General features: G+C 42.5%; 1 protein-coding gene across 1 annotated transcript in view; it reads right to left on the bottom strand.

Moving 5' to 3' along the window:
• LOC131572753 (thyrotropin-releasing hormone-degrading ectoenzyme-like) overlaps positions 1-3,375 on the bottom strand; it is a 209,869-nt gene extending 206,494 nt beyond the window's left edge. The window contains exon 1 of the mRNA XM_058826073.1: positions 2,555-3,375. Within this exon, the coding sequence (XP_058682056.1) occupies positions 2,555-3,375 (821 nt within the window). The remainder of the gene's footprint in view (positions 1-2,554) is intronic.
• Positions 3,376-21,538: the final 18,163 nt, after the last annotated feature.

Raw genomic sequence — 21,538 nt, forward strand, 5'->3', positions numbered from 1 at the left:
TTCACCTGTGAAGGCCAGAGAAACTAACTTTAGGGGGAAAAAATCATAAAGTGAAAGCATTAGTATGTTCATGATGCCTCACAGCAGAGTTATTTGCTCCTCATGTACAACAAAAGTGAAAAATGATGGTTTGGACCCTTTTACAGCAAGTACTACTCCAATGAGGCTGCTGTATTTTAATTGAATATAAAGGTGTCAAAAAAATCAAAGCCCTGCTGGAACAGCAAGGTCTCCCAGAGCATGCAAGTCTGTCTGTCTATCATAACAGAAGCTGTCCATATTTGAGGACTAAAAATGTTTATATATATATCATACTGAAAAATGGGTTATTAATCAGAATGCAAATTGTTACTGTAAGAATGCTCTCTGATCAAAAAAGTTCCCTAGTTTAGAATGGGTATTATTCACTTTATACTATAGTGAGTCATTAAGCCTGTGCCAGTTGAAAAGGAAAGACACTTCTTCTATTTAACACTTGAAACTACAACCATACAATGACCACAGTTTTAAAAATGTTTTACTGAAAGAAATATAAGTGAGCTGGTGTAAAGGAAAAAACATGCCACTGCTTTCAATACAGCAATGCTATCTTACACAAGGTATTTTGCCCATGACTATACTTAAGTGTATTAAAAACAAAGTTATTTATATCTGAAAAGTTACACACAGAGCACTGCGAAAAATATTTTACCATCACCTTCCCCTGTGTCTTAAACTATCCTGATGACTGAAACAGTGAATAGACCCTTTTTTGTTGGTGATGGTTTCTAAATCTTAACTAGGGGATTGGTATTGAAGTGTAGTACAGTAACTCTGGAGAAATGTCACCGCCACACCTATTTGACAGCTCAATTATTCCTACACAAAGTACACGAGAATAATAACTGCTTAAATAACTTCTCAGATTTGTAAAGTGAATTATACCCCCTGCTGTTAACAGTATTTTGTTTTCTGATTTGCCCATTTCAATACAAGTCTGTAAGAACTCCCAATTACCCCAACCATTCAGTCAACCGTGATAAAAGGCATTTTATCCGCATCTTTTCTTACAGCTGTGCTTTTTCAAATTTCTTTATTTCACTGTGATGACAAATTGCAAAAACTTAATTTCGATCCTGCTTGCGGTTCTAATATCAGGCTTTTTAAAACTGTCAGTAATCACAGCAATGAAAATACGTTTTAATAAAAGGGCTTTTGACTTAATTGAGTTGGTGAGAATGCCTTTCATGTCTTATTATTTTTGCCCAGTTCTTCCAACTATAAAGTCTTTGTTTCACTTAGATTGCTTTCACAGTCTAAAACAGTAAGATTCAGGAAAAGAAAACCTGTGATGTGGACAGGTATTTAAAGAAAGGACAGCTTAAAAATAATCCAATTCTAAAATTATAAACCATGCCAGAACTATCAAGAAGTCCATCCCGCCTTTCTTTTCCACTACAAAGCCTCAATGAGGTTAGAAAACACCTTTTAAAAGAAAGCCTCTGTAACTGGCTAAACGGGGCCCTCCACAGTAACCCTGCCTATCGCAACAAGGGCCTCGACAGGAACCCAAGGGGCTTTAACTACATGAGTAAATACAGATAGACTGAATCTTGCTGTGCCTGCAAACGAATCAGGTTTGCCGGGTCACAGGGTGTAAATCTGCAGCGACCCACTTGCAAAAGCAAACGTATTCATCTTATGTGAAAACGCATCCCACCACGTTTTCGCTTTACCTAATAGAATAAAAACAAAACAGAAGTCTCGCTGCCCGACACGCTGCTGTTTGCAACCTGACAAGGCTTTGTCACACGAGGGCACACGGCAGCCGGACACAGTCTTTGTGTGAAACAGACCCGGAGTCTCTGCTCCGGGCCCGTCCTGACAAGGTCCTAGCGGACGCTCTGCTTCACTGGTGCCACCCTTGCAAGTTTGCTCCTTTCAGCCGTCCGTCCCCACGCTGCGCTGGGGCATCTCCGGACCCGCCGCCCGCTGCCCGCTGCCCTCCCCGCGCAGGCGGAGCGCTCGGCTCACCTGCCGGCGGCCCCGGCTAACCCCGGCCCGGCCTCCCGCACGGCCCCGGCTAACCCCGGCCCGGCCTCCCGCACAGCCCCGGCCCGGACCGCCCCGCAGCCCGAGGCAGCTCCGCCCGCCCCCGCTCGCTCCCGCGCAGTCCCTCCGCCTCGGCCGCTGTCCAGCCTCTCTCACGGCTGTCTCACGACACCGGCCGGTGGCTTGGAGCGGGCAAGGGCTCGCGGTGCGCGAGAACCTGCATCTCTGCCCTGACAGCCGAGCCCTACAGAGATGTCCAGAGAGAGATGGCAGGGGGAGGCGAGGCCTGGACTGCGCTCACCAGCCGGCCGGCCGCTCCCCCCCGTAGCCCCCTCCCCGCGCAGCCGGCCGAGCCCCGCACCCTCCGGCGGGACCGCGGGGCCGGGCAGCGCGGAGCCCGCGGCATCACCCGCCTGGCGGCGCCGCGGCCGCCGGGTCCTAGCGCCGCCCTACCCGAAGTTCGGCGCGGGGGCCGCCAACTTCGGACTGAGTTGGGTTTGAGGCGACGCGGCCCCTCCGCTACCTTCGCTCGCCGTGAAGGACGTAGGAGCTACGAAAGAAGCCCAGCAGTTCGTTCTCGATGAGGGCGTTGTAGATGATCTTAAGGTTGTAACTTCTCTGCACCTCCAGGCTGCGGTTGAGGACCACGACGAACACCTGGGTCTGGGGATAGAAGAAGGTGCGGGCCACCCGCACCCCGCCGGCCAGCTTGTCCTCGGCCACGCGGACCGCCTCGATGTGCATGCGGTGGGCGTGGAGCACGATGTAGCGGCTGGCGTTACGCACCTCCAGCTGCACGTTCACCTCCCCGCTGAAGGTGAAGTTCTCCATGAAGGCGCTCAGCATCAGGTTGTAATGCAGCGGCCGCAGGTGCCGCGGCAGCCGCGGCCGGGCCCAGGGCGGCAGCTCCCGCCGCCGCTGCCACTCCTCCTCCTCCTCTTCCTCCTCCTCCTCTTCCTCCGTCGCTTCCCCGCCCCGCGCCTCCTCCTCCGGCCTGCCGGGGGGCTGCCCCGCACCGGGCGGCTGCCGGGCTGCCCCCGAGAGGCTCCCGTTGCCGCCGGCCCGCGGCGGACCGTCGGCGGCGGCGCCGCACTCCTCGAAGCGGACGCTGAGCAGCACGGCGATCATGGTCACCGCCAGCAGCGCTAGGATGGAGACGGCGAAGCCCAGCACCAGGCGCTTGTGCACGGCGATGTGCCGCTCCGTGGTGCGGGGTCTTGGCCCCGGCGCCTCGGCCCACGGTCCCGGCGGCAGCCCCCGGCTGCCGTTCCGCAAGGCGGCATCCTCCTCGATCATCATGGGGGTGACGGGCGGGCGTTTCTCCCGCTTCTCCTCCAGGGCCATCACGGCAGCGCCGCCCCCGCCTCCCGCGGGGCCGCCGCCACCCGAGGGGGCCCCGAAAGCATGGGAAACTCCGGAGCAGGGGGGCCCTCGGCCCGCGTGGGACGCACCGTCTCTCACTTCCCGACGAGCCGCATCACCCTGGCCGCCGGGAGCCCCGCGGGGGAGCAGCCCTCGGGGAGGGGAACGGGACGAGGTCGGGTCGGGTCAGGCAAGAGGCGGCGGGCGCTCTCCGCCGTCCGGCCGCCGGGCCACGCCGCGCAGGCAACTTGTGTGGCTTCTGCGGGGCAGTTCAGTACATGCCGCCGAGCGCACCTCGGCGCCAAGGGGGAGGGCTCTGCCGCCCCGGCCCCCCCGCTAGCGCCGCCGTCCGCAAGGAGCTCTCTTTCCCCCGCGTCCCGAGCCCCCGGGGCCGGGGTCAGGCTCCTCGCCCGGCCCCGGCAGCACCCGAGCCATGCGCGCCCCCGGGGCGCCGGCGCGCAGGTCGGCCCGTCCCCGCGGGGCTCGCCCGGCACCGGCGGCGGTGGCACCGGACAGCGGCGCAGGCCGGGCCCGTCCTCCTCTTCCTGAGAGCGGGTCAGGCTTCGGAGAGTCGCTCCTCTTATTTTCTCTTTCCTGTCTCCTGCAGGTACAGAGCAATCTCCCGGCTGGCTCGAGCAGAGGCGGCTATATATAGGCACCGGGGAGAGGCGAGGGAAGGGAAGCGAAAGGAAGGGAAGGGGGGAGAGGCGGGCAAGCCCCGCCGCCCCTCGGCTTCAGCGGCTGCTCCGGCTGCCGGCGGTGACGGCGGCGCCCCGGGGGAGCGGGCGGGGGCGACGCGGGGACGAGGGAAGCTTTTCTCCGGTGTGTCACACGCGGCGGCTCCGGGGGAGGTCGCTGAGGCGGCGGCGGGAGCCCCGGCCGGGGCGGGCGGAGGGTGAGGGCTGGGCTGCGCCGGGAGTGGGGAGGCTGCAAAGCCTCCGAGCCGCAGGACTGCCCGGGATTACACACAAATGCGTGTGCTCTCCACATAAATATTGAATGTCCTTACTGTGTCGTATTTATAGAGACTTAATAAAGAGCCGCCGACTACGTGTTTGAACGACAATAGTGCTGTCATACTAACGTGAGGATGGAGCTCAGAAAAGGATAAATACTCCTACTTAAATCGATAGGATTAATATGCCCCGAAAAAAAACCCGCGTCGTAAGCGTTGGCTGCTACTTTCAGAAATCCCCCTGCCGTTAGTCCGCGGCCCCAGGACTCACTCTCTTACTCTCCTTCCTGCTAGTGCTGAACCCCCACTCCTCAGCTGGAGGGATTTAAAGATGTGTTAAAGGCTGCCTGCGATAATACAGCAACACTTGGCACCCCTAGGAGTGAACCTCTGAAAAACCGAATCAGCCTGCTTTTTCCACCTGCGCCCAAACTTTTGTACATAGGATCTGCAAACACACAGAATTAATATATACAGCAAGGATCTAGATCAATGTCTGAAAGCATCTCTATTCCCCTTATTTTGCTTGCATACTTCAAAAACTATCTCTGTTCGTTTTCTTTTTTGAAGCTCTTTAGCTCCGATCTTGTAAGCAGTCACAGATGTGTCTATCTTTGGCATTCAGTCCTGTGGAATCCATGGGAATATATGCTGTACATCAAGTTAAATGTATACATAACAATTCGCAGGATAAAGGCCTTACTTTCCATAGTGAAGAAAAAAGAATAAAAAATAAAAATCAAGTCCTACACTTTTTTCATAAGCAAAGCAAATCTGAAGAGTTTCATGAAATGTGATGCATTAACCATTTTACTTCAAGAGGAAATGCCTAATCTTTCTCTGTCCCGAATCTTCAACACCTTCAAGAAGTGTTACATTATTTTGCATGCTGATGCAGAATACAAATGATCACTGAATCCTTTGATACACTCAAACCAGTTTAAGGATTACCAGTTTCAGTATAAGGAGTTTACTAGCTTCCTTATATATTCCTATAGAAGGATTGTATTCAGTCTACTGTCTCTGGAAAGAAATGAGCCTCTATTTTTATCTTGCAGCACAGTCTAAAGGTTTTTAATCTTAAAAAAATTAATTAGAAGTATGTTGATACACTGTGTTTGTATGTCGTAGAAATACTAAGATTTTGCTCAATAACTGTCATTGACTCATATTTCCTTTGGTGATATTTGGCTGCCCGCCTGTTAGAACAGGTCAAATAACAGAAATATTTTATTATCCAAAACCAGCATTCATTATTTGGTGACTGAAGTTTGATGCAGAAAGGTAGAAAACTATTGCTGTGTGATTTGGGGAAAAAAAAACAAAACTGACATGGCAAAATAACATCCAAAGCTACGGGTTTAAAATCTCAGTTTCTATGTTTCATTAAACCCTTTAAAAGTGGGCACAAAAGGAAGTGCCTGAGTGCTTTTAAGATTTTGTGTGCAAGCTGTCTGTATCAGGCATTAGTATAATAGGCAGTGTTTCCCTCTCTCCCTCTCTGAACTGCACTTTCAGTTATGTTTGTTCCTGTCAGCAGTACAGGGAGACATTCAGCCAAATATGTGATTCAAGAGTAGAAGTAACCTGGAATAAAGTGGTGCAGTATGTCCCATTTATAAACATTTCTAATTTGTAATATTTTTTAATTAAATACAGTTGGATAGTTACAGGTTTCACAGGTTAAGGTTTTTGTGAAGCCTTCTCAGAAAAGCAGTGCCACTTGTAAAGAGGGAGGTACAACTGTGTGTGTGACAGCACAGGAGCATCATTCTGGCCTTCTTGATGTACAGATAACAAATACATAACTCCAGGCTGAGATCTTCCAGCCCCTGCCAGGGGAGTCAGTCACACAATTTAGTTTCAACAATATTAGTCTATAAATTGAAGGGTCAGTATGAGAGAGGATATGTAAAAGGTTTAAGGTGTGTGCTAGCAGGGAGCCATGAGGCTGATTCCTTTTAATCCAAGTTTGAATAGCACTCCAAAAACTGGCACAAGGCATGACTGATGGGAATTAAGGCAGTCTAGATTCACCTCCAAATTTCATCATTGCTGAAACAGTATTGAGAGGTTTGTGATCCCTCCTCTTCGGGCTTGTCAGTCTGGAGACTTACAATAAGAAGGTGCAGCTAGGTATTGTGTTAAATAGCTCATGGGCCTTGACTCATCCATCATCCTGAAACTTCATATTACCAGATTAACCTCTTCTTCATATTAGTAATGACAGGTTTCTAAAATATAGCTTGACCAGATACAGGTCAAAGAAGATATTAACTTAGTAATTTATTCTCAAATGTTACTCTCTGCAAGTAGTTTAGTGTACAGACTGTTATATATGGCCATTTTGCTGAAGAAAATATAAAAGCATGCGGATCCCAAAAAAACTGGTGTGTACATTTGGGAAAAATTATTGTTTTTTTCATTTTTCTACGGTTATAAACATAGAAATGGATTTCATGGATGTTGCCTCTGAAGCTCGCAACTCCTTTGGTCTTTCTGCAGACTGTTTGAAAATACATCAGATCATGGATCATTTTTTCAGCAAAATCCTGATAATGACTCCCTGTTGTTCAAAACTTCCCCTAGGCCATCAACATCTTGTATGCAATCTCATTTTATGAGCTTATAGCCTAGGGTTTCAGGTACTCCTACAAAATAAGAGTGTGTCTCACCTTAACTGAATTTCTATGGAGATGGCCCTCCCTAGACAAGTATCAGAAGAAACATGGATAAACTTCAGATAGCACAGGTTCCAATTCTATACCAGCTTATAGGTTGGCTCCTGAAGAGCTGATGAGGGACCCTCATAAAGCTGTAGTTTATGTTACGTCAAGATTGCACACAACACCTCTCAGTATTCACACTGGTGCTTTACAGTCTTGGAAGAAAAGCACTATAAATGACCAACTTCATTGTTATCATGCAGCTGGGTACAGTTCATCCAACCCAGGGATTGACACATTACATTTTTCTGAGTCTGCCTAACTATTGCTGCTTTTTAATCCAAGTGATCCATCCTTCATTCATCTGAATATAGCAGAGGTTAACAGACAGACTTTATCATACTGACACTACTCACCAAAAAAAAAAAAAAAGCTCAGAAAACGTCCTTCTATGCAGAGCCCAAAATCAAAATCAACTGGAATTTATATTGGGAAAAATTACAGGGGAAAAAAGACTCCACCAGCCCATATCAGTCAGTGCTCCACTGACCCCTTCTGCTTCAGTCAGGCATTTCTCTGGTCATAGATGGATTCTTCTTGCTTACTTTTAAGTCGAGGATACCCATAGGTTTTAATCCCTCCTGTTTAAGCCCTAAAATGGACTATACTTCATAGCCTACTAATATATTGGTCAAAAAACATCAACAAGGTGACCTCTCAGAGTATTATGAACTACTCACTCCCCAAAGACAGCTTCCATCCAGCTGTTACTTATAAGACCAAGTGGGGGATGACTATTTCCACCCATGCAGGTTGCCAGTGAAGCAAAGAGGAAATTGTCAGTCTTTCATCCATTGGCTTTTCAGTTATGACTAATTCCTCAAAAGAATTGACACTGCTTAACAGGAGTGTGTGCTCTTGAGGCTTACAAGGCTTTACATGGCTGAAGAGAGTGGAGTGGGATGTTGGTCCATCCTATCTTTAGTGGTTTTTCAGTTGGTTTTGTTTTGTTTTGTTTTGTTTTTTCCAAAAGACATTTTCAGTAACATGTCAGGTTTAACATATGGCACTGGGGAATACACCTTCTGTTTAGTTTAAAAATTGCTGCTAAGAAAAATGCTAAGGGAAAGACTTTCTAATTAAAAGTGAAAACACTGGATTGTAAAACAAGCTGACACACAGTGATTTGTGCTGGCTTAAACATTCCAAGAAAAGGAACATTCCTCCCATTGTTTTCTGCTCCTTCACCTTCATATCACCTGTATAAATGACCTTTCTTACTTGAGTGCATTGGCAGTAAGCGCTATTTATGTTTAGTTTATAACTACAGATGTCCACATGTCTAGGTCTAGCTTTATCTTGGACAAATTTTGTGTTTCCTTTTTTAAAGGAACAGATAAATGAGGAAGGGGCTTGGTGCTGTGGGTAAAGTCCTATGGAATGAGAAGACGGAAGTTTGCCACAGGACAAAGAGGCTTTCTAGTAACCTTGATCCTTCTCTTCCTTTTTCTCTTACTATCACCTCTTGCTTTCCTGTCACCTCTCAAGTTGCATCAGAGGAGGCATCAATAGAGCATTTTCTGTGCACCACCAGCCCCAGTGACCACCTGCTGCTTTCCATTCACCTTGTGCCTTGAAATCATGCCATTGCCACCCTTTGTTGGGGGATTTATTTCCTTTATATTCCAGTCCTTTTAAACTACTCAGTACTACTCTACAAAGTCATAATATCAACAAATAATCAAAAGTCAACATTTTCTTTCTCAAGTTTTAGGATAAGAGTACCTACTTTCATATGAGACCTAAATATTTTAAATTTTCAGTTTGGTTGTCTGAGATGCATTCTTTTCCCCGGATGTTCTGTTTTCATATTTATCCACATCTACTCAGCAACTGATTTTTCTTTTTCTCCCTTACATTTCTTTTTCTTCATTACAGCAGTAATTTAAGAAGGAAAACAAGTGTCCGCATTCTCTACTAGCAAGTTTTAGTTAAAGTATAGTCCAACTTATTTACAAGGGGTTTTCCCTCAGTGTTTTAAAACATAGCTTCTTGAAGATAACTTCTTTTCCAAGAATGAACCATTTCAACTCCACAAGTTCAATAATGCCATGTTTTTAGTAGTGGAATGTACAGCATAGATATAATAGTGTTTGTTTCTTTCACTGAATAATTACACTTAAAACTGGTTAATTGGAATCAATTAGTAGTAAGAAATTAGTCTCAGGGGGAGAAGAAGAATTATTTGTGGAAACTCTAGATTGTGTTAAGAACCAACATTTACATGTCTAGATTGTGTCTTATCTACTGAACCTTTTTCACTAAAAATACATGGAGCATTGTAGTGGGCAAGGCAAGGGTATACTTCCATTAAAATTTAGATTAAACCTCATTTTTAAAAACATCTGTGGATAATCTCTTCATCCTTTAAACTCTACGAAAAATATTCAGACTTCTGGAACTGGATTTCAGTACAGAGTTTCATGTACTTTGTAACATTATAGTCATTACAAACATGATTTGCTCTTTTGCTTCTTTCAATATCCCATTTCCATTTTACAAGGCAAAAATATGGACGTTTCCTTGTGGGTCTCCTGATTTATCTTATCTAGAGAGTCCCACCTCATGCAAGAATACTTGTGCTTTACCATCACCTGCCTCAGGCCCATATTTGTGTCCAGTAGACATTATACAAGAATATGAACGCATTTTGTCAGCACCACCATAACCTTTTCTATCCTGACATGGACTCCCTAAGAAAGGATATGTGCACTGATACTCACCTCAGCCTTTAATGATTGCCTCCACTGATCTTCACTACCAAAGTACCTTAGAAATCTTTGATTTGCCAAATGTCCAGCATAAGCATAAAATAGATAATTTTTTCAGAAATGTGTCCAAAATCTAACAGCTGAGGGAAGTACAGCCCACAACAATCCTTCAAGAAGAATGATCTATTAAAACAATCACAAGCATCCACAAACAGAATCACTGTGAGATTCCTCAATATAAATGTTGATTGATCCCTAACTTTCTTTGAATAAGGACTGCAAGGAAAAAAGTCAGTGTGTTTATGGTTGCTGTGATTTTATAATTCATTCCAAGAAAGCACTTTGGTACCTGCCAGAACGTGACTTTCTTTGGGTTGGCCTTTAAAATGGAGCAAGTGCCGAAGGGGAGTCATAAATGGGGGGCACAAATTATGAAAGGGAAGAGGAGTTCAGCTGACTGGGCAAGACTGTGTGTCTCAGTGCTCTTTTTAGCCAAAATTTGTCTGGGTTTGATTTTACTGGGATCCTGAGAATTAAATGCTTCCATTTCCTCACAAAATGAATAATGTGAACAAATCGAACAAGGTTTTTGAATGTAGAATACCAGTTATTGATTTTTTAAAAAATGAAACCAAAAATAAAATAACTGTAGTGATAAAACTATTCCAAATGCAGCAGCAGCACTTATAATTTAATCAACATTTAAAATACATGAAAGTACCCTACTTACTAATATTCTAGATCCGAATCTTTCAAGCTACCCACGGGTGACTTGATTTTCAGGGTGGTTATAAAGTTGCAATTTCATTAAGGATCAAAATACATTACCAATATATCTGATCATTTGATGGGTCCCAGAGCCTGCTACCAGGTATTCTGTAATACTGCTCAATTCAGAGACAAATATTTCATAATAGTTTCAAGGATTTTCTTCTTAATGCATTAGTACTGTTTTGAGTTTGTTTCTGCAAGTAAACTCCTGCCCCCTATCGCCCATAATAGTACTGATATCATAGGCACGCATCTCAGGAAAATTAAAAAGATTATAATTAGTCTGGTTTTAAAGGTCTAAAAGTGGCTCAGATATGTTTTCATTATGTTGTAAGCTTCACATCAGCAGTCTACAGAACAGTCTACAGCAGTCATGGCTGCTGCTTTCTTGTTAGAAAAATGTTAATCTAGCTACTCCCGTAAAATTTGGATCTCAAAAAGAGTTTCACTCTGATCATCATCAGATGTTTTTGGTGAGGATTCATAATAATCATCAGAGTGGCAAGATTTAACCCCTGTTGGTATACAATTCATGATCACTGAACCCAATGTTTTAAATAATTTGCTTATGAAATAAGACCAGAGCACTTAAGAACAAAGCGACAAAAATTAAACAATCAAAACATTCCAGCAGAAAATACATTCACACTGCAGGCAATAAATAATTCCTGGTGTCGTATCTCTTACCAACATGACTAATGACTGAAAAGAAGTTTTCAGGTTTTAGTTCATTTGAATTCCTTATTCCTTAGAGAAGAAAATTAATTAAACTACATTTTGATCACAATCACCTTTCTTAAGATTCTGGAGCTGTGATAAGCAGACAACCTATGTCTTGGTCTTTTTTTTAAAACTTAACTTTTGATGTGGGATGGGGGCAGTGAACCATCTTTGCTGCTATATAGCTTTAAGGCTTTTCACAAAATAAAATTTAACTGACAATAAAGGAACTTTGCTCCTAATTAAAATAATATTGATTCAGCATATGGTATTTTGCCTTTGGTTTTCACTTTTTATTAGCCAAGTTGTCACTTTTCTCTTTAGTGCCACCTTGTGGGTCAGCCAGTTATAAAAGCACAGAAATATCTCCTGCACTAAGAATAGTCTGGAGCTGGCATTCAGAACATCATAGGGAAGGGGGGAGGCTTGGTTTAAGGGTTTAGGCCATCTCATTTTTAAGAAAAAAAACCAATAATATATGGTGAAAATGTTTGCTATTCATTTATAATAGGTATGCAAGAAGACAGAACAATCTCTCTGGGTTGAAAATAATGGGATCTACAGAAAAAAAAAATCAATGTTCATTTAAAGGATAATCATCAAACTTACCCTGGAAAATGTAAGTGGCAAGCTCTGATTTGTGTGATTTTTGCCACAAGAAAAATGGTTTTGCTTCTTAGTGATATTAATTTTGCAACACCTTTTCAAGAGAAGTAAAGCTAGATAATTGTAAACTCCTACTAATCTCACTTTTGGAAAAGATGAATGATCAGATACAACAGCACAGCATACTTGCTTAAATCCAGGGTAGATTTGCGCATACCAGTTTTTCTTTCTTCTGAAAAAGCTTATGTAGAAATTGTAAGTATCAAGGGACGTGTGTACTGCAAAGGACATTCAGACCAAAACTTGGCTGGAGTGTGGTCACAATAAGCATTGTTTAATACAATGCTAATGACTCAGCTGTCCCCTCGCCTTACAGAACAGCTGAAACACTCCTCATTCATTATTTGGACAACTGTGGACAGTGGAATTATGGTCAGTTTGTCTTCTTGAAAGGAGAAGAGAGAATGTTTCTGATGTTTCTAATTTTTAAAGAGCCCTTTTTGTTACTTTCATTAATCCTTTTTGTTGCTTGTCTTGATGCTGACAGTTTTGGAAGCTACAAGAAAAATAATTTTCTGTGCATTATAAGCCCCCATTTCTGCATACACATTAAAAGCACTTTAAGCTTACAGATTCTGGTTTTTATCTAGCCAGCTCCTTTACACTCTCTTTTACTAAATACAGGTTTATAAAGCAAAATAAGTAATTCCTGAAAATCTCTTCAATTTAATCAAGCAGTCACATATCAGGTAATCTTTCTGGTAAGCAGGGGGGCTATTTTAAATGGTAGCCTTGGGTTTTACTGAAATTAGGTATCAACTTTAAGACATATGATCAGAACAAGTGACAAAAAATATAAGACAGAAGAAAATGCCATTTCTCATGATGAGATATAGCTATTTCTTAGATGGAAATAGACTAAGGAGCTTCAGAGAAGCATATGCCACAGCAGGCATTGAAGTTCAAGGAAATTTTCCAGGCATAAAAAGCACAGTAAACTCCCCTACCAACAAGTAGGTAGGTGTCCAGCAGTTTCTCTGAACCTTAGATAAATTAAAATGCAGTAACTTCAGGTCAAGCAATAGAAAGGATGGTCCAGCAGTTGGATAACTAGCCCAGACTGGAGAATACTCAGCAGCTGACTTTTGAGTACAGCCACAGCCTTCTTCCATTCCCTCTTTGCTATTTTCACCCCTCCAAACACTGGAAAAGCCTTTGGGGAAAAGAGCTATTGATGACTATATGGTGTCTGGATGCTACACCCCATGGAAACACTGAGATAGCAATGTCTGGGATAGCTGATCATGTTCCAAAATTCACTGTGAGCTGAAGAGCCACCCACTGCAAAACACTGATGGGCAAATGCTTCTCCACTGAGAAGACAGAAGGAGGGAAAGGAGTTACAATAAGGTTGAGTGAAGAATGACACACAGCAAGGGAGAAAGCTTTCACCCTGTGCTCATATTTCAGCAGTTGCAGAAGATACAGCTACAGAGACAGCCATCTCTGCATGACTCCACCATGCATCAGTTATTCTTATCACTCTTTCCCCACTTTTCCTTCCCAAACCTTCACAGACACCAGACTATGATCAGTTACCAGGTGCTTCTACATAATTACCAGCACTAGAAGACATAGACTGGCAATCTGCCTCTTGGAATGCTGCACTTACTGTACTGAGAAATGGCCACACACTTTAAAAATGAGATATGAATATATGTTTGTGGGGTTTTTACATGCTTGAAATCCTGACATTCTGAAATTCTAAAAAATCAATGATGTTTAAATGGTGAGAGTGAGTGTAATGGCACAAAACAAATACTCTAAAGAAAAGTGTAATGGGACACCCAGGACTGCAACCATTGTTCATACAGAAGGTCCTTGTACTATTTTCAGGAAGTGCTTAATAGAACTGAGTTCCATATTCTGTGAGAGGCTTTTAGTTTCTGCTTTATCAGAAATAACAGGCACAGACCACAAACTATGCTTCTGCCAGGTCAGTCTTCTACCAAACACACCAAGCACGATACCCTTCAGCCCTAGCTGGGTGCAGTCTGACCTCACTGGCAGCTGTGTTCACATATAGCCAGGTTCAAGTCAGACAGTGACAGAATACAGACCCCAGTTTTGCAGGAATGTCACCTTCTTGCCTGCTCCACTCCTGGTACAATTTTCATGTAGCTCCCTTCCTAAAAAAGCATCTCAATTTGCTTTTGAAAAGTTATGTACATAAGTAATTTCCCATGGTTTTATTTGAAATACAAGTTCTCCAGACCCCAGGAAATTCCAATTCTAAGATCATATGAGTATGCAGATGGCAAAGTTAATTTTCCAAGTCTGCAGGATAGAGAACTAATAGTGTCACCCTATTTCAGCAAACCCCATTTTTCAGTAAGTGCCTCGCTTTTGCAGTGTTTTTAGTATGTCTGTATAGCACAGCATCACCTGGAAGAGCTGTGATCCAGCTGGGGTGAAGAGGTTTATCTGCTTTAAACACTGTGCTGTTGAGACTGCTCAAACATGTTTTTCAGGAAGATCACCTGTGCAAGAGCAAGCACGACAAAGTTGTCACACAGTGCTGCTGTCAGAGGTAGCCTCAGGGTCTCTGCACAGCACTGAGCTGTATTGTAAGCTGAATCTCACCAAGGCAGCAGAAGCCTGCTGTACAAGCTTGACGTGAAGACAAGCATCCCCCTTCCATGCCACCCTACCCAATCATAAGAGCACCACCCTATGACCCTGTACAAGGGCTTGCAAACTCAGTTATACCCTTACTCTTAACTTTGAACACTCTGGTCCATTCAGGTGCATTGTCCAGAGATGTTCTTTCCTGACACCTTTAGAGCAAGCAGTAGCTGATTGCCCTGATTCCTCTCCTTCTTCTGTTGCAACTTCATATCTCCCTGCCTGGCAGTTTTTCTCTCCACATAGCTTTTTCTACCACTTCTGTCAGCCTGTATCTCTGAAGCCTCCAGGGCAGCCTGCAGCTTCACCATTTGCTAGTCCATAATGCCCAGGCAGCTGTCTCTTACAGCAGCTGGTTTAGATCCACAGCTTTATCTCAGCTAGGAGAGGTAATTAAGCCATTAACCCTTCCTTGGGCTGTGGGCAGGCATGGTGTACCTGTTCCCTCTCAGTAACTGTGGGGTGCATCTCTGGGTTATCGTCCTGCATATGAGCCAGCACTAAGGAGCCCAGGTGGCAATCAGCTTTACAGACACAATTTTATCAACAGCAAAAAGGTTAAATCCGTGTGAGAGTTTGGAAAGAATGTGTTCTTCTTATGAATATCCTTCTGTCCTCCCCTCCTCCTCAAAGCTGATGCTTTTTGCTTCAACCACTTCATTCTACTTTAACTCCCCTGTCAATCCCCAGACATCTCGCCTCAGTTTTAGTCTCCATTCCTCAGGCTCCTCATCACAGCATCAATCTCTTGGAACAACTTGGTGCTGAAAATCATGACATGACATTTACAAATACGGTTTTTATATGAGATTTCCAATACGGTCTGAGATTTCACCATGAGGGCCTAACAGTCTTTGTATGACTGAAATATAGCAAAGCAAATTTTTGTTCAGTAGTTTTGATTCTGAAATGCATCATATCAGAGTATGGTTTAAATATAAACAGAAAACAGTGCTCAGTTGTAAAGTCTCTCTGAATTAACTTTCTCAAGAAATATTTTTAAGGCTGACAAATCATATGCAAGGTCTTTTCCCAGAAGAGAATTTTTCTTGGATTCATTTAGTAGTTGAAGGTTGTGTCATATGTCACTGGAAAGGTAATTTTTCCTAGTTTATGAAAAATGCCTTGAATTTGACTTTGCTGTCACAGGGGAATAATGATATCTATACAGGTAATAAACTGGCACACAGAGATTGCTATTGGTAGCTTTGCAGGAAGTGTACTATTTTATGGAGGATGATAGGAAGTAACAGGGTGAATTAATATCAAATATGCAATTTATTTCTATAATGTAGACATGACTCAGGTTACCAGCATTTGTAATATTATTTTTAATATTAATATTTAAAGCATAACAAACGCAAGATCATTTTAGAGGAGCTAATGCACAGCTCTGTAAATTCAGTAAGCGATGGCTATTAATGTTCTCTTTTGTCTTCCAGACAGAAAATCAAAGCTATTTAAATTAAAGGATGTGTATAAAATCAATGTATGTTGATAAGGTGTGCACATTAATGATAATGTTTGCTAACATTCTTTGTAACTTGTATATATAATCTTCTTTTTCTGGATAGGTGTGCACATTATTTGGCATCATCGGGAACTCTTTAAATTAATTTCTTCCTTTGTTTTTTTTTTACATTATTAATTTTAAGCCTGTATGGTAGCAGTCTAAGGGTGGCTATAGTGGTGCAGGTGTTATGGTGACACAACTGCATGTGCTCTTGGATGAGTGAGATATTCCCAGACAGCCTTTTTACCCAGGCTGAGGCTGGAAGCCAAGGAAGCTGGCTCATGGTGCTGAGCTCAGATTTGGACCCAGGCAAGCCCCACGGCTGAGGTCAGCCAACCTTGGCCCCACTGCGAGCTCCTGCCTCCCAGCTGAGATCCTCACCAGCCCAGGGAATGATTCCCAGCACAGCACCATTGAGCAGCTGTGACCCACTGGTCAGACCTTCACAGCTTTGCTGGAGGCAGCTGGTCACTGTTCATATGACATGCAATTCCAACAGCAAAAGCACAGGAGATCTCATTTCCTAAACTGGATTGAGTCCAGGGTGGGGGGAGAAAAGTGTAGGTGCTGACTGGATGGAAAAACAGGCAACTAAGAGCATAAATATAGGCTGAGACTAAGATCAAATGTGCAAAATAGGCTTAGCTTTAGTTTAGGAAGTGATTATTGAAATCCCAAACACACAGCTTTGGCACATGACAGCTACAGTAGAGATTTAACAAACTAGAAAGAAGCAAGAAAAAAATGGTGATTCTTTTTCAAATTGGTATTATCTGTGCATTCAGCACATCCACACTTGCATCCACATTTTGTAATTAAAACTAATTAGGGAGGGTTCCATGTAATCACTAATGGTCCAGCTAAATGTGTAGCTGGTTGCATAAACCTCAGCCTTAACCTTCGTCATTTAACTGTGATCTATATAGGTGTAAAACTTGCCCCATACCAACTTGCAGCCAGGTTGGAGGCCAGACTTCCAATGCAGAACATTTGTGCCTAGGCCTTCTGCTAGCAAAAATATCTTGGAAAGGATGAAAATAGAGTGAAATGGCCTTTTGTTCACCAGTAAGTCATTGAATCAGAAGGGATCTTAAATTACTTGGCAAGGCAGCTTGACAGACTCAAAACAAAGGCCATAAAGGCATTGTTCCTCAAGAACAGGACCTCCACTGGCTGTGGGCAATGGAACTGCAGGATGTCATTACTGGGGTGTACACAGAAAGGCACAGGCACTGAGAGAGCTCCTCAGAGCAAGGAACATCCTAGCAGGTTTTGAGGAGGGCTGCAGCCCAAATACGTAGAAGACAAACTCACCAGATACAACCATATTAACATGAAGAATCTATTTCTTTCAGCTTCTGAATGGGCTGAAGCCCTTTTACTCCAAAGCAAATGTTCCCCAAACAAAAACCATCAGAACTGATCTTCTGAAAAGCTTTTTTCATATGAATAATTGCACCTTAAGAAAACCATGACAGATCTATTTATCTGTGGTCAAATTTACTGGAAATATTTGAAACACCATATATATTTTTCAGTGAGAAATGCAGGAACAAAACCCCATGTTCCAATGTCAGCCTTAAAGCTTAAGAATTTTATTTCTAGGCTAACCAGGAATGCTCTGTTGCCTTCCAGACTTGAGCCCAGACACATGAGCAGAATATCAGATCTCACTTTCAAAGGTGCCACTTTAAAAGAAATGGTTTGACAGGAAAGTTGAATCAGCCTTTCTCTCCTTGGCAAAGTGCCTAATGAGGACAGAAAAAAGGGTTACACCTGTTTAGAAGCCAAAAGCATTTTACAGAAATAGAAAGGGATGCTCAATAAGAATGAGAACCTGAATCATTACTGTCAGGAGCCTGACTGGATGGCAAGAATGGGGGCACAATGGAAAAGTCACAGCCGCATAATCAATGCCGCATCTAAGGCATACCACAGAGTGTGGTTTATTTTATTGCCATCTTCTTGTACTACCTTCCCAAAGTGAAGATAAATCTAATAATCATCATCAAAAGAGTATTTTGCCCAGTGCCAAATTTTGAAAATTGTTTCTTGCAAATGGCTTTTTGCTCAATAAAAGTTAATTAAGGAAATTATGTAAAAAATATAACCTTGCATAGAAGATGCTCAATACAATGAAAACAAAGCATCCTTTAGAACAGAATCTGTTGACAATAATCTGGAACACCGCTATTCCCAGTAGATTTAAGACCCAGTACTTACACAGTAACCACTATATGAAATTGCAGATTTGTCCATCATATGCTAATATGCATTCCTATGGTAGATGTAAAGTTCAAAATCAATTTGAGCTTTTGCAGTAGCATGAACAGGCATGCACAGAACTTCATATAATGTCATTTAAAGGGTGCACAGATACATACATCTTACATCCACTTTAAATCCTGTATTTAAAAAGAGTTGAGGAAAAGCATGAAGTGTTTCACACATTTTTTCCAAGACTGCTGCAAGAAATATGGGACAGTTTGAAGTGAAGACAAAATTATTATATGACTTTATTCACAAACCCAGAAGTTATTCACATTATGTGGATATGTCTATGGACAAAGCAATATTATTGTGATGATAATTGTATTTAACATTCAGTTAAAAATTGTGCTTTTTACTCTGAGTACAATGTATGAATGGATATTTTTGGGAAGGAGGGAGAAAAAGGGGGAATTAGACTGTGTGGGATTTAGTATATATAAAGGATTTGACCAAAAATGTTTCCATGTTTTTTTAGTATTTATTGGAGCTACTGTATGCATGCATGTATGTAAGTTAATAATGCTAAGGAATAGAAAAGAAAACCTATGGTACCATTCACTTTTCTCTTCATGTATTGAAGTATTTCCTCTCTTGTGCCTTTGAATTTGGTTCTTCATACACCTGTTCTGAATATCTGAGTGGATTATCTGTGTCCATTAATTTTCTCATTTTATCTGTCAAATATGCTCTCCAATTTCCTTTACTTTTTAATAAGACTGTGCACAAAAATACGGCTTACTGGAAATTGCTTCTGGAGAATGCTATAATAGATGCTTGTCAGGTATATTATATGGAAAAGGCTTTGTTTATTTCTCCATGTAATCTGACACAATTAGGATATAACCAATTACAGCATAATTTGTGTCCTGTGTTTCATGAGGTCCCTTGAAGGAGCTGAATACTGTGTAACTCTTTACATTCCTCTAAACACAGAATTTGCCTTTTTTTTCTGAAGGAAGTCATTAAATCTTGATTATTGAAAAATATTTTACAGGACAAGTATTTTCTCCTCAACAGGGTTAAACCTTATTAGCCTTTGGTAATGGTCTTTTCTAAAGGGTAATTAATGTGTGACCAGCAGCTGCTCCAAGGAAAACTGGACAGTGTTTTTTATGTATAATTGCAAAAAACCCCTTTATCTTTCTGAGCAGGTTTCTCATCAGTGTACGTTTCACTAGCTCTCAGCACCCCAGACATGTCAGCTGGCCATCAATCATCCTCTGGCACAGGTTATCTGAGGCCCTTAAGAAGGAAAACCTCAATAGAGCTGTTTTAGAAATCCAAAATTGTGATTATTAAATTCTTACAGATTTCACTGTAATGATTCAGGAAGTGACAGGATCTAGGATGAACCAGCCTTGAGCGATAGAAGGGATAAGTGACAAAAATTAAGAAGCCTTTCTGCATAGCCACTTGGTCCAAAATTTCCTGTGTTGGAGGAGACTTACTGGAAACTGATCGTTGTTTCTGTACCCTGGGAATTGGTTTTGTAGGCGTGGCCGGATGTAGGAGGCCAAGCATGAGTCATGTGCTTGAGCTCACCAAACTACTGGGGTCAGTGCTTAGTCTGGTCAATGAGGAGTGAAGATCAAAACTGTGCTCAGCATGACTGACTCCCAGGTCAGGTGTTTGGGAAAAGGATAATATCTTATGGAGGGCGACCCTGCTGATTCATCTGGTCTACCAAAGCTTCATTTGCCCCTGAACACACTGACAAAGAGCCATGGGGGCTTACTCTTTGCTTTACTTTTGTGACTTCAACCCACTGAGCTGGAAGAAAATTGATAGTAGGTTTCTTTTACTTTCCAGATGAAAAGACTATGTAATTATGTCGGCATCCTTGAAAAGTAATGCTTCAGTGTTATGTACTATTTCAGAAATCTGAGTGTTTGAGTCAATTGGACCTTTACAACACCCACACTCACCTACCCTGTTATCTGCCTGATAGAGTAGCTGCAAAGCAGCGTAGGAAGACAGAAACAATTGCTATTTATTTTGCTTACTCTTAATTGATTTTTTTGTTCTTTATTCTCTGTGTCTTTCAAATGAGTCTTTTATGATTCTGGGATATGATAATCTACTTTTACAACTTTATGTCACCTTCATTGTGTTCCCCCCTCCTTGGTAATATATGTATTACACAAGTAAAGTGCATTGCAGAATATTAGACAATTCTCTCTTTCCTTGCTAGGTTAAAGAATGATATACTTTTTCAATTTCTTTTCAACAAAAGTTAGAAAATGACAGCCTTATTTGGTTTTTACTATGTAAAGTGAATTATAATGGCTCACCAATGGATTTATTTATTTCCGTTCTTTCCACACTGTGCTACAGTTGTTGTAAAATATTAGTCTGGTTTATCTTGGAAGAACTGTACTTGACTATAATGAGTCCTTTGCTTTTGAAATATAAAAATCTATAAATAAATGATGGTAATTTTGGGCAGAATAAATTCTTGCAAGGGGCTTAAATCTACACAGAATTATGTTTAGATCCCTAAGAGTAAGGATATAGTGAAAGGGATGTTTTACAGGGGTTCCAAGATTACGGAGAGGTCGCTCATCTTTCTTCAAATATGTAGGCACTATTAAAAGGAACTAAACTATTTCTTTATGTTTAAGAAATGGTTTAGAATTTTCTCTGTAATTGCCTTAATGTCAATCAAAAGGATGTAAAAGTCTTGAAAGGAAAAATGGATAAGATCTATTGAAACAATTCTATTTATAATGTATGGGTTGACAGAAGAGGATGTGAGGAGGCTGACGGGGGGACATTACAGTTTCTCATCAAAAACTCTTCCTGCACACAGTTATCTTTTTCTTCTCATATGCCAAAAGTTCCTTCCCTTCAACAGCTCTCCTCGAAGAGGTGTCAAAAGAGATAAGACAAGTATGCTACAGTCAAACCCATAGAATTGCTGCAGTAGTGCTATATCAGCTTAGCAATGTTGTCATCTCTGTATTCATGGGACTCTGGCCTGGGTACCCACAAGGTAGTTCAAGTGCAGCCTACATGCTTATGCTGAAAATTGCTGTGACGTGCCTCGGGGGAGGCAGAGTTACATTGTCCCACCCCAAACCCTTGTGAAGGGCAGCCCAGGAGTTCTGATTGGGTTTGAGTCCCTGGGGAGTTTCTCCCTTGGTGTGTTTCTAGTGGTCCCTGATCCTGAACTCCACCCTCAAGGGTG

The sequence above is a fragment of the Poecile atricapillus genome, chromosome Z (assembly GCF_030490865.1).
Source record: "Poecile atricapillus isolate bPoeAtr1 chromosome Z, bPoeAtr1.hap1, whole genome shotgun sequence".
NCBI lineage: Eukaryota > Metazoa > Chordata > Aves > Passeriformes > Paridae > Poecile > Poecile atricapillus.